The following is a 13,089-nucleotide window of genomic DNA, read 5'->3' as shown; positions in this document are numbered from 1 at the left end:
GCAGCTCCAGCAGCTGCTGTCAGCTCCCAGCACTCCAGCTCGGCTGCTTGACGAGTTCCAGGCACTGAGGGCATGGACTGACAGCGTGCTGGGGGGGCACGGGGTGATGCAGCAGTGTGAGGGGGCTATCATTAAAAAGATGAAAAACGGGAGGAGGGATTGATGTCAGGATGAGCTGTGTGCAGGTGAGCAGTGCAGAGCACCAGCTGTGCCCCTGGGATGTGGGGTGGGACGGCTGTGGGTGGGCACGTGGAGCACAGGGAATGGGGATGGACCTCCAGTCTTGTGATTGGATCATTGCCTGCTCTAATTCAGTGCACCCTACAGAAACACGAGTGCTGCAACCCATGAGCAATGCCAGGGATGAACATTGTTCCTACAGCTCTGTCCTTGCTGCACGGTGGGAGTTTCTAAGGGGTTTTCACTGAGCTTTTCCCCCGTTGGTTCTTCTGAGAAGTGACATCTGCTTGGGTTTCTCTGTTCCCTTGAGCACCGGCGGTCCTCCCGTGAGCTGTGTCACCAAGCCTGTTGTCTTTGTTTCTTCTTTGTGGCTTGCTTGGTGCTGTCTATCAGTAAATACCCCCCAAGGAGCCTCATAGGAAGAAGACCAAGTAGTCAGAGGGTCCTGGAGTGGGTCAGCGCTGCGCAGGATTTGTTGGGATGCCAGTGGGGATGGAGCAGAGGCTGCTGTGCCCTATGTTAGGATGCACACTGGTGCTGCTTTCCCATCTCCTACGGCCATCCAGCTGAGCACCACCGCCTTGCTGTGCTCACCCCATAGGTGATGAAGCTGAGGAAGCTGGCCCAGCAGGTCGCCAACTGCCGGCAGTGCCTCGAGCGCTCCACGGTCCTCATCAACCAAGCAGAGCACATCCTGAAGGAGAATGACCACGCTCGCTTCCTGCAGACAGCTCGGAACGTGGCGGAGAGGTGGGTGGCAGCCTGGTTGCCTAAGCAGTGTGAGATACCCTGCAGTGATCCCACTGTGTCCCCCAAGTGCTGCCCTCGGATAGCACTGCTGGTGGTGGCGGGGCAGGAGCTGCGTGGCACCTCTGGAGGATGCTGAAGGATGCAGCCTGGCTCCCCAGTCAGGCAATAGCAGCGGGAGCACCATGTGGGGAGAGCTAAACTGGGGCACGGGGATGGGACCCCCGGTGATGGACCCCCAGCTCTATGCCCTGCCCCTGACACTCCACTGGGCGTCACGCTGCGTCACCCGCTGTCCCCTGCTGCCATGCGATGTCACCGTGGGGCTGCTCACCCCCTTCCCATCAGCCAGGAGTCGGGAGCAGAGTGCACCCCGATGCGGATTGATGGGCTCTTCTCTCCTTTCAGGGTCGCCATGGCAACTGCATCCTCTCAAGTTCTGATACCAGATATCAATTTTAATGACGCCTTTGAAAACTTCGCCTTGGATTTTTCCAGAGAGAAGAAACTGCTGGAGGGGTTGGATTATCTCACCGGTGAGTACAGGGGCACGTAACCCCTGCTCTGCCCCCCAGCACTGCCTCTTTCCCCCCACTGAGCGCTGGGAGGGAGGATTTTAAACCGAGTCAACAGTGGGTCATAGCAGAGCAGAGGCTCCAAGGTAGTGCTGTGTTCCCATCACCCTGTTGGCACCACAGGAGTTCAGAAAGTGGGGGGGAAAATGATGCTCTCCACCAGTGATGGAGGAGGTGATGCCCCCAGGGTGGGACAGACAAGGAGGCGTGGGATTAAACTGCTTACTGTGCCGTGCTGGGGCTGGAGAGCCAGGGGGTGGGCTGGGGGCTGTGGGGAGGTGAGGACGTTGTTACTTAATAACTTGTAAAATGAGGCTCTGCTCCCTGCGTGAGCCCCATAAAGAGCAAAAAAAGCCCAATGCGTACGACAGCGAGCAAACACCAGCTTGTTGAATTCATTCCCTGCAGCACCAAACCCTCCGTCTGTGCGTGAGGAGCTCTGCACGGCCTCCCATGACACCATCACAGTCCACTGGATCTCAGAGGATGAGTTCAGTGTCAGCTCCTACGAGCTCCAGTACACCATCTTCACCGGGCAAGCCAACTTCATCAGTAAGTCACTGCCTATTGGGCAGCCCCCGGCCCAAAAGTAGGCATTGCAGAAGCGGGGATGCTGATCTCATGTTCTACAGGAGGGCACAGCTGGCCTGGTGCATCAGCTGGGGGCTCAGATAGAGCACAGCAGGAAATGCCTAGGGGATGGGGTATCTGTTTAATTTCCTCCCTTGCTAAAACGATCGTTTAAAATGACACTTAAAATGATCTAAATGGACTCTCGGCTCTTTAGCACCGAGTGATTGCCATGGTAGGGTGAGGTGGTGGAAAGGGCAGGGCTTGAAGCTGTGATGGCCCAGCAGCCCCCAAGGATGGGCAAGTCACATCTGCACTCTCCATCGGGTCTTCCTCATCGTTCACTGTCAGAAAATATTATTTACAAGCCAAACACAGAAGCTGGTTTGGTTGCACTCAGAGGAAAGGGAGATTTGTGGGTCTTCACGGAGGAGCAGAAGAGTGGCTCGGTCAGAAAGGCAAGGACTGTTTGCTGTGATTTCATGTGATACAGCCTTACTCCTGAAATTTGAGGGGGTTTGCATTGTGTTAATTGGAGCACAAAAGTACGTCTTCCAGTTTGTCCATCCTGGAATTGTGCCCTTGGGAGAGAGCAGCATCCCAGCAAGACGGCCAGGCACTGGTGTTCTGCTCCTGGCTGTACCTCGCGGCGCTCAGTGCTGGAGGATGCACTCCCCAGATGCTCTGCATGGACTTTTTGGGCTTCCATTAGCTTATCTAACCCCACAGGAAGATGGAGGCTCAGGAAGGCTGTGAAGTGCCCTGTGCTGCATGCAGGAAGCTGCTGCAGCCACGTCCTGCTGGCGGCTCCCAGAGCTGATAAACGTGCATCCCCACAGCCAGGAGTGGAAAATGCTGATTGATTTCCTCTTGGCCAGACATTGCCTGGGGTTACCCGGTCCTACAGCATCCGGATGTCCCCACCCTGCTGCCTTGTGCTCCCCCTCTCCTACAAACACCTTTTCTCCAATGTTTTGCTCTTCTCTCAGAGCTCGGAGAGCATTTTAGGCATCCCCAGCCTCCATCTCCATGCCAGCTGCCGGCTGAGGAAGGACCACTGAGCCGTTCAGGAGCTGAGAGGCACCAGGAGGCCTTTGCCCCACTCTCAATGTGGACTGGAGCCCACTCAGGGCTCGGCCCCATGGGATAGAGATCGTGAACCCCGAGCCCTGTGCTCAGTGCCTGGAGATGGGATGGGCTTTGGCAGAGGTGGGAATGACACGGCTGGGGCGATGAGCAGCCAGGAAAGCCCAAAGGGGCAGGTGTCTGCAGCAGCTTCCTTGGCCTCCTTCTCAAAGAAGGAGGAAAGAAAACATCAGTTAACACCTCCAAGCAGAAAATGAATAATATATTGTCACTTGCAATAACGTGTTCAGGGCCGGGCAATGAAAGAGTCTGAGTTCTGCAGGAACCCATGCATGAAGAGGTGATGAAAATAGCACACAGGGCTCAACAAGCAGAGCACCAGCGGGCTTCCAGCAGGGCAGGTGCCTGCTCATGACACACAGCTGCTCGTGCACAGCTTCCCCTGCACGCTGCCTTTACATCTGAGTGCTTGGCAGGACGCAGGTGTTTTGTACAGATGACAAACGCTGCGATAAAAAGGATGTTTTCCAGCTTTGGCAAGGAGAGGAGCCCTCAGCCCTCCAGGCCAAGCCTTTCTTGGTAGCTTTGAAAAGGACACCCGCTTTGGAGGCTGAATTGCTGCATGATTGCCATCTCTCAGCTGCTCTGCCCTTTGCAGGGCCGGATCTCAAGGTGGCTCTTGGCTGCAGGGAGATAACAGCCACCACGGCTCTGCCTGCAGGATACCGTCGCTATCATCGCTGTTGGATTTTCTACTTCAGATAGCATTGCTCTGCTCCCCTAGGCAGCTTCCATGTGTACTTCAGACCAAATCCTTGCTGACAATGACTGCAAGCTCTGGCTGAGCGAGCCGCGGGGGAGGAATAATCCCAGTGCTGTCCCCACGTGAGCCTTCGAGGAGGAGGTGTGGAGTGTTTTCCCGGCTCCCGACGCACAGCTGTGCACGCACACGTGGATGACAGGATGCTGGAATCCCTCCTCCAGCAGCACGCCTTCCCAGCCCACTCCTCACACGCCGTCTCACGCCTCGCCCCCAGACCTGCTGGATTGCAGGGAGCCCCCAGCTCCTACCACTGAGCATCATTGATCCTCCTTATGCTGAAGGCAGCGCTCCATGTTGCAGTGTCAGCCCCAGAGCTGCTTTCTGATAGCCCAGAGCATCTGTAGCTGCAGTGGGTTCCATGGGGCACCAGCTGCCCACAGCCTCTTGGTGCCAGCTCAGCTGTTGCCCCCAGAACTCGCAGCTCCCTTTGCCCTCAGAAGGTCATTCTTGCCCTGGGACCTGCTGCACGCTACGGTGCTTTTCTCCTTTCCTGTAGCACCGTGTCGTGGAATCACAGAATGGCTGAGGTTGGAGGGGACCTTTAAGATCGCGGAGTTCCAACTCCTGCTGTAGGTTGTAAGGTGTCACCCCATCTTCAATACAGCACTATGCTTTCAGTATATCTGTCAAACAAACCCCTGCAGCATTAGGGCTTGGGGCCTCCACAGTCTCCTAATTAATTTCTATTCCCAGAAAGAGCCCTTTCCCTTACCCAGCAGTAACCCTTTCCCCTTCTCCTACACGGCAGGTCTCTACAACTCCATGGACAGCTGGATGATCGTCCCCAACATCAAGCAGAACCACTACACCGTGCACGGGCTGCAGAGCGGCACCCGCTACATTTTCCTGGTCAAGGCCATCAACCAGGCGGGCAGCCGGAACAGCGAGCCTGCGCGGCTCAAAACCAACAGTACGTATGGGAGGGATGGAGCAGTGGTCCCCAGCATCGCCTCCCTGCCCTGGTGGGACTTGTCTCCGGGCTGTGTCACCCAACGTGTTCCAATCAGCTCTTTGCTGGGGTTTAGGGGCTCCTAGGGCACAGCTTTCACAGGATCACAGAACAGCTGGGTGGAAGGGATCTTACTGCCCGCCCAGCCCCACTCCTGTACCGTGGGTTGGGTATCCCACCAGCTCAGAGCCCACCTGCAGCCTCTGGCACCCCTAGGTATGGGGCAGCCCCATCTCTGGGCAGCAGTGCACAGCCTCGCCGCCCTCTGAGCAAAGAATTTCTGCCTACCATACAACCTAAATCTCCCCTCTTAAAGCCATTCCCTCCAGCCCGGCGAGCGCAGCGCTCCTTCGGGCTTCTCTCCGTGACGCTGCAATCACTCAAGGCTTTGAAAGCTCTGAGTAGGCTTTTGAAATGATTTATTGCTTCCACCTCCTCGTTTTCTTTGCGAAACCTGCGCAACCTTAAACAAAATGAGCTGAAGTGGAGTCAGTGCAGTGGTGGGGCGGGGGGAGCTGCAGAGATGGGCAGGCTCCAATCCCGTTCTGCCTTGTTTGTTAACAATGCATCCCTCCCACGGCTGCTGTTTTTAAGAGCTTTCTAAGTGCCTTGAGAGGTGCTCGCTGTGGGAATAAGAAATTGGGGACTTGACAAGCCAAGAGCAGTGGTGTGACACAGCGGCACGGAGGGGAGCAAAGGCTCTTGCTTCAGCAGCTCCCCGGGGACAGAGCTCACTCCGGGGTTTTTTTAGCCAAGTGTCATTTGCTGGAGATAGGGGCACGATGCTGAGCGCTGTGCTTGGCAGCTGAACTCCATTTAAGAGAATAAATCAGCGCCCAGTCGGGCTTTGAACTCCCCTTGTCGCTCAGATGTGTCTGCAGCAACTTGCTGCACTTGTTAAAATCTGGAGCAGGCATTGCCTGAAGCACTACACAAATTATTTTGTGTTTCTGTGGCTTTGAGGAGCTCCTTCCTCGGGCAGCAGTCCCAGTGCCTGCAGCTCTGCTGCTCTTCGGGCCACCAGTGGTCGGTGGCTGATGGTGCCCGGTGGCTGATGGCCAGCCCTGCTGCTCCTCTTCTGACTTCGCCTATTGCTGCCTGCTTTTATGTGCTGTAAAGCTTTCAGGTTTCTGGAGCAGAGAGCCGTCATTCTGACCGCACGGATGGGCTGTGCGCATGAAGAGGGCTCACTGGTCATCCTTGGCCAGATTTCTGTGTGATGGTGGTAGCTTGACTTCAGTGTTGTTTTTTTTAGTGCTGTGCCTGGTGCCTCGCAGCCTGTCCCACCTCTCCCTGCAGCGGGACGTGGGCAGCTGGATGGAGAGGGGTAGCACCCGTCTGGGACAGGGAGATGAGAGGAAAGGAGCTGCAGTGATTTGGCAAAGGGATGCCTCCTCTCGAGGTTGTGTTTTCACAAAATCACAGAAGGTCAGAAAAGATCTCTACGATCACCAAGAGCAACCAACCCATCGCCACCATGCCCACTAAGGCCACGTTCCTGCCTGGTGTCCTTGGGCAGGGGGCACTGAGGAGGGATGTTCTTTTCCCGCGTGCCAAACCTGAGGTCAAGGGATGCCGCCTGGTGCTGGGCATCCAGCACAAGTCGAGCTCTGGGATTTTGCATGTGAGGTCAGCAGGATGCTGTAATACCTGTGAACTGTAGGTGGTTGCGCCCTGCAGCAGTGGGTGCTGGAGAAAGCCCCAGCTGGGGATGAAGGATGGCCCATAGCCCAGAGTTTCCAACAGAAAGCCATGAACAGGCTGGTGTGGGATGCTGCCCTTGTCATCACGGAGCTGCGTGCTTCTCTCCTTTCCCAGTGGACAATTAGAAGGCAGCATGCACTTTCCAGCTGCTGTAAGCTCCACGGAGGTGTCAGCAGTTGGATGGGCAGGGCCAATTAGAATCTTTCACAGCCTTCTTTGTGCTCCCAGAGCACTATTTGGAGAGATGGCTTTGCCACAGAAGGTCAGTGTCAGGGCACATTGATTTCTGCAGCATCAGCGCTGCCACTAAATCTGTGTTTTCAAGCTGCCCTGAGCAGAAGAGCTGGGGGAAAGAGGTTTGGTCTGGTGACAGGAAGAAACCTTTTGCTGAGGCTGTTCTTGGATAGGTCTTAATTATTAGCAAGTGTCCAAAAGTGGCTGAAACTGACAGAATGAGGGACTGTGCGAGGGATGGCGGTAAATGAAGCGCATGGAAGGTGCTCTGTGCCTGGTCCTTGCCATGACCATTGTGGGCTGGTCTGATTCTCGTGCTCATTTCTGTCTTTTCCCGATCAGTTTGAGACCCTGAGGGTCATACAGTGCCTCGTTAGAGGGGTGGGCTTGCAGCAGTGTGAGCAGCTCTGCTGTTAGCAGCAGGAACGTGGCAGTGCTGATGCTTCCTATGGAGCAAGGTGAGATGAGCGCGATCCCAAAGCAAACTGGGAGGGTTGGAAGCTTCATAGGTCTGAATAGGTTAACTCAGCAGCTCAGCATCATGGCTTTGCTTCCTCAAAGTGATGGGAGGACAACGGTCGCTGCTCTCCAGACCTCTGCCAGGGGTCTCGTGCTGCACTGCAGCCAGCTTGTTCCTGACTGCAGAGCTGGATGGCCCAGCTGGAAGCTCACAGCCAGGTTTGTGCTGCAGTGCTGGTGGCATTGGGGTGGATGGATGGAGCAGGGATGTCACCAGCTGCATTTACTCAGCTGGAGCTCGCCTAACACAGGTGAGCTCAGGGCAGTCAGCAGGAGCTGCTGAGTCTTTTCCAGGCTTTGTTCTTTTCGTGAAGCCTTGACAAAAGAAAGGAAAGCTGGTGATGCTGCTGGCCCCTTCCTTGCAACGTGCTGGTTAGGTGAGCAGAGAACTGAGCAATTCAGCCAGGACGGGGATGGGCAATGCCCGTGTTGGGCAGGGGGCTCTGCCTGCCCCAGCATCAAGGCTTCATTAACCTTTAATGCTTCCTAGGAGCACCATCCGCTCCCTCCTTTGGTCCCACGAGTCCAAGGCCAGGATTTCCTCTTTGCTGCTGACCTCAGAAAAGGGTCAGCTCCAGCCAGAGGACGCGTGTGCCTCCGTCCTGATGGAGCTGGGTATTTTTATCCCTCCCTTCCTCCAAGCTTGTCTCTTTGTGTTACTGCTGGGAAAAGGCAGATCTCAAAATATTCCAGAAGCTGTAGGATAAGATCACTCTCAGTCTGCAACTTTACTTTCAGCCCTCCCCACTCATTTATCTCACAATAAATGAATTTTCTCAAGGAAAATAAACGTGAACTGCCAGAGCAAGCAGGGAGCGATGTGGATGAGCTCAGTTATAGGGCTGCACTGGAAAGCTCTGCACACTGCCTTGGCCCTGTTTGCAACACTTCCTAAGACGTGGATTTCCAACAGCCTTGCTGGAAGCATTGGTCAGGTGCTGTGCCTCTTCAAGCCTCAGTTTGCACAGCTGAAAAAGCAGGAGAGGTGGCTGGCTGCATGCTGTGGGGGCTGCCAGCAGTGCCTTCTGCGGGCAACAAGCAGTGGGTTTCAGCTATTAAGTTGTCCTACAGCAGCTGCCCCATTTGCTTTGCTCTGTGCTAAACTAGATAGATCCCTCTCAAAATCACATCCGGGCTCTGTAGGATGTTTGTACACTGATGTGACAGGGCCAGGTCCCCACTGCCATGCGTTGCATCTGAAGAGCCGAGAGGATGGGATTTCAAAACCAGCTGAGTTACGTCACCTGCGCAAACAAACGTCACGCAGCCACGTTGGTTTGGCTGTCAGAGGGCTGCTAACCTAACATGAGAATTGCAGCTGTGTTCCGAGCCCAAAAGGTCTGCAGAATCCATCAGACTTGGCTGTGTTGGAGAAGGAAGGCTGTGTGCTCCCAGCTGGCTCTGTGCTCACTTCCAGCCTCAGCCAAACACGGGCTGCACTCAGTGCCTTTGGTTTGCTTCCAAGCCCAAGCTGTCTTCTCCAGGCGTCCCAGCCCTTGTTTGGCAGCGGAGAAACACTGGAAAACCTCAGGCATGTTTCCTGTAAAGTGTAATAGCAGCCTGCACTGCAGGGAGCGAGCTGTGTCGGCTGTTGATGGGGACTTGGGGACATGCTTGATGCTGCACTACTTCTTCCGTGATTCAATATTGTTATAGCAGCACTTAAGGGTCTATTCTCCCTTCTCTCTGCTCGTATAACTCTCATTACTGCTAATAGAGTATGGATCCGTTAGGGGATTCAGGCAGGCTGCACGCCTTGCCCAGAGTGCTGCGCGGTCCTTAATGGTGTCGTCAGTGCCTTTTCCATTAGCTGGAAACATCCCCTCTCTCCAGCGCACCATTTTACAACATTAACAGCAAGCAAAACGGAGTGTTTCTGACAAGGGAATGAGGCATATGAACGGGACAGTGTGCAATAAAAAGGCTTCCAGTGTTCACCAGCACCGGGATCACACATGCTGGGGATGCTATCACTATTCCAGTAGCACCTTTGGCTCACGGTGAATATCCCAAGAGCCTGGGGCAGATGTTTCCTGCCACATTCTGCCTGCACAGTGATGACAACACCCACAAATATTGACCCACACCTTCTCTTCTAACAGGTCAGCCTTTTAAGCTGGACCCCAAGATGGCCCACAAGAAGTTGAAGATCTCCAACGATGGGCTGCAGATGGAGAAGGACGAGAGCTCCCTGAAGAAGAGCCACACGCCAGAGAGGTTCAGTGGGACCGGCTGCTACGGTGCGGCGGGCAACGTCTTCATCGACAGCGGCTGCCACTACTGGGAGGTGGTGGTGGGCTCCTCCACTTGGTAGGCACCCCCTGACCTTTCCTCCATCTCCTGGAGGCCCTCAGTATCCCCTTAGTTGCTGTGGATTGTGCTGGGGTTCAAGTCCAGGGTTGCTCAGGGTTGGAGAGTTGGACGCGGTGGTCATGGCTGAGACTCGACGTTGGGCTGGCTGTGGGTGTAGTGCTCTGTGCTTTGTGAGTGTCTCCTCTCTGCCAGAAGGCTGTGGGATGGCTCCAACAAAACTGCAAGGTGAAGAGTTATGTGTCTGTTTCTCTCCCCTGCTGACCTCACCAATGCCCACCGGGCTCAGCTCTTGCCTTGATGGCACCATCTTTGGGTTCAGGCTCTTGGAATGCGTTCCTGTGCAAGCAGCCAGAGATGTGTCCAGCTGCACAGGCTGGTGAAACACAACCCAGCAACGTCAGGGCTAGGTTTAATCTCACAGTGAGGTCTCTGAGCAAAGCTTCTCCTCTCTCCCAGGTATGCCATTGGCGTGGCTTACAAGTCGGCTCCCAAGAACGAGTGGATCGGGAAGAACTCCTCATCTTGGGTCTTCTCCCGCTGCAACAACAACTTCGTGGTGAGGCACAACAACAAGGAGATGCTGGTGGAGGTGCACCCGCAGATGAAGCGTCTCGGCGTCCTCCTGGATTATGACAACAACGCGCTCTCCTTCTACGACCCGGCCAACTCCCTGCACCTCCACACCTTCGAGGTCTCCTTCATCCTCCCGGTGTGCCCCACGTTCACTATCTGGAACAAATCCTTGATGATCCTCTCGGGTCTGCCTGCCCCAGACTTCATAGATTACCCAGAGCAGCAGGAGTGTAACTGCAGGCCCCAGGAGTCCCCATACGTATCAGGGATGAAAGCCTGTCACTAGGAGTGACCCTGCCCCACGGTGGTACAGTGATGTGGGCTGAGGCTGGTGGTGGGCACCAGGAGCCCTCCAAGCCACAGAGCAACCACAGTGCTCCAACAGGAGGGCGCCCACCTGCAGCTGGTTTTATTTTTAAGGGGAAAACGAAAGAACCTCTGAAAATAAACTCCTGTTGGCCAGCTCCACGTGTGCACGCCAGGCTCCTGCAGCATCTTCGTGGCTCTCCCCGGGCAGATCGTCACGTGGATGGTTTTGTTTCCCTGCATCCAGGATGGGCTTTTGGGTGATGTTCTCAGGTGCCGTGATGGTCAGGGGGGATGTCTGGTGCATCCCTGTGGGTTGGGGCTGCAGGGGTTGGCTTTCTGGAGACCACAAGAGGCAGGTGGGATCTGAGTGTTGTTTTATGGGGAGGGCTCTGCTTTTGACCAACATTTGGCAGCTTGCCTGGGTCTGTGGTCCCCATCCCTCTGGCCCACCTCTTGTTTTATTGGAGGTCCCATTTCACCAGGGAGACCCCAAATGAGTGTTTCCTGGGAGTTGGGTGAGGTGCTTCATGCCCCTGGCACAGATGCTTCTCTGTTGGCTTTGCGTCCGCTGTCCCTGCAGACAGAATGCAGCTCCCGTGCTGCGCAGAGGTGCTCAAAGGCCATCTCTGTGCTTTCTGATCCAAAAGCTCAATTTCAGACCCCAGAATCTTGGCACTCACTTTGTTCCCTGCCGTGGTGAAGCCATCCTGTTTGCTCTGTGGCAAAAGAGCCCTGGTACCCCAGTGAGCTGCCACCAGTGCTCCCAGTACCCAAGCACCAAGCTGGGACCAATGAGGCCATGGGGCAGAGTGGCAGCATGGGATGTGCTGATGCACAAGCTTTGGTCCATGGTGTCCTTTTTTCCCTCTGGTCTTACCTTGGTGGCATCACACGTTGACCAAAGCTGAGACTGCCCAGCTCCGCCCGTCCTTTCCTTGCCTTTTCTGTTTTTGTTGTTGCAATGGGGAGAGACCCTTGGACATTGCTGATAGGAAACTACCTCAAAGCCCAGCCCCAGAGGGGTGGGTGGCCGGCTCAGACAGCACGACAGCACCTGCAGGCTCATCCCACAGCAGGGAGGGGGCACAGGGGCTGAGTGAGGAGTCCCCACCAGTGAGCCACCCTGGGGAACACTTGTCATTAAGGGAGGCAGGGACTGCATGGACACATTTGAGAGCACGGGGTGGGGAAGCAGCAGGGTCAGACCTGCCAGCCCCACAGCTAAGCACACGAACACAATTCACTTTACAAGGCTGAGCTGCCGTTTTTGGTTGGATGTTTTGTTCCCAAAGCCCTGTGGGTCTTTTCCCTGTGTGCTGCTCGCGCTGCGCCAACCTCCAGCAAATGGCCAAGAACTGGAGATGGATTTCAGCTTCTGCAATCCGGGGCCAAGCATTCTGCTGGCACCGGCACCGCTTATTGCCAGAGGACTCAGCGCATCCAGTAAAGCACACGAGCCATTTCCGTGACGTTTGCACCTGATGAAATTGCACTAATCGCTGCGGGATCCCCGCGCGTCTCCTTCCCATGGCATCTGGGTCAACCACGTTGTCTTCTCCTGGTTGAGGAAAAGCAAAACCCAGCACTGCCAGGGAATGGGAGCTGTAGCCCCTCCCTGCTCCTCACCCCGCTGCAGCCTGTGCCCCCCAGCCCACGTCCCACTGACAAAACCCGACCGGTGTGTGATGGCACATGGGCAGTTGTAGCCCATCTGGGCTCTGCGCCCACGGCTATGAATGAGCACGTTTCCCACGGGTAGGTTATGAATGAGCACGTTTCCCACGGGTAGCGGGGTTGGGGTCCCATGGGACTGAGGGTGCTGCCAGCCCCGTTCCTCCCGGTGACCCCACTGTACAGACTGGGGACGTGGGAAAACCCTGTCTGCCATGTTCTCTTCCACATGTAACATACTTGTTTCGGTTTTGTTTTGGGGGAGGGTTGCTTTTCCTTCTTATGTTTTCTTCCTTTTTTGGGGGGGGCAGGAGGGAGGGGGGCAAATTCTTTGTTAATGTGTATATATATATATAAATATAATATAATATATATACGTTACTGAATGTGTCTGTGTGGCAGAGATTGTGCGGCGTGTGGGCATCCGTGATGCACTAAGTGCTCCTTTTGGCCATCCCCAACCCTCTGACAACGCAGTCTGCAGACCTGCGGGTTCCTGGGCCACGGGCACAGCAAGGAACCAGGCATGAAGACGGAAAGGGCTTTGCCCATCATTAAGGTTGGAAAAGACCTCTAAGATCATCTATCATCACCTCATCAGCCCATCTGCGTTCTGAGCATTGTGAGCCAGGATGGGACCGAGGAGCTTGGCACAGCCCCATGAGCATCACACGCTCCATGGGGCCGCTCAGCTGGTGGTGCTGGGGGTGTTTGCTCTCCTTGGGGACAATGCCATGTGTCCCATGCATCCTACAAACCACATTTCTCATCCTGGGGTGCTGCCCAGGCTTGAGAGCTCCTGGGGCGGCAGGACGTGTGGGATGCTGGAGCCCCAT

The 13,089-nt window shown here is 55.4% G+C and overlaps 1 protein-coding gene across 2 annotated transcripts in view; it reads left to right on the top strand.

Annotated features, from left to right (window-relative positions):
• Nucleotides 1-12,634, top strand: part of MID2 (midline 2) — a 51,853-nt gene extending 39,219 nt beyond the window's left edge. For both annotated transcript variants that reach the window (XM_085230578.1, XM_085230579.1), the window contains exons 5-10: nucleotides 782-930; nucleotides 1,336-1,463; nucleotides 1,911-2,054; nucleotides 4,730-4,891; nucleotides 9,490-9,697; nucleotides 10,157-12,634. In XM_085230578.1, coding sequence (XP_085086704.1) covers nucleotides 782-930; nucleotides 1,336-1,463; nucleotides 1,911-2,054; nucleotides 4,730-4,891; nucleotides 9,490-9,697; nucleotides 10,157-10,559 — 1,194 coding nt within the window. In that variant the 3' untranslated portion in view covers nucleotides 10,560-12,634. The remainder of the gene's footprint in view (nucleotides 1-781; nucleotides 931-1,335; nucleotides 1,464-1,910; nucleotides 2,055-4,729; nucleotides 4,892-9,489; nucleotides 9,698-10,156) is intronic.
• The last annotated feature ends 455 nt before the right edge of the window (nucleotides 12,635-13,089 follow it).

The sequence above is a fragment of the Meleagris gallopavo genome, chromosome 9 (genome assembly GCF_905368555.1).
Source record: "Meleagris gallopavo chromosome 9, MGAL_WU_HG_1.1, whole genome shotgun sequence".
NCBI classification, from domain to species: domain Eukaryota; kingdom Metazoa; phylum Chordata; class Aves; order Galliformes; family Phasianidae; genus Meleagris; species Meleagris gallopavo.
The sequence above is the reverse complement of the archived record's forward strand: the minus strand, read 5'-3'. Positions and strand labels throughout refer to the sequence as shown.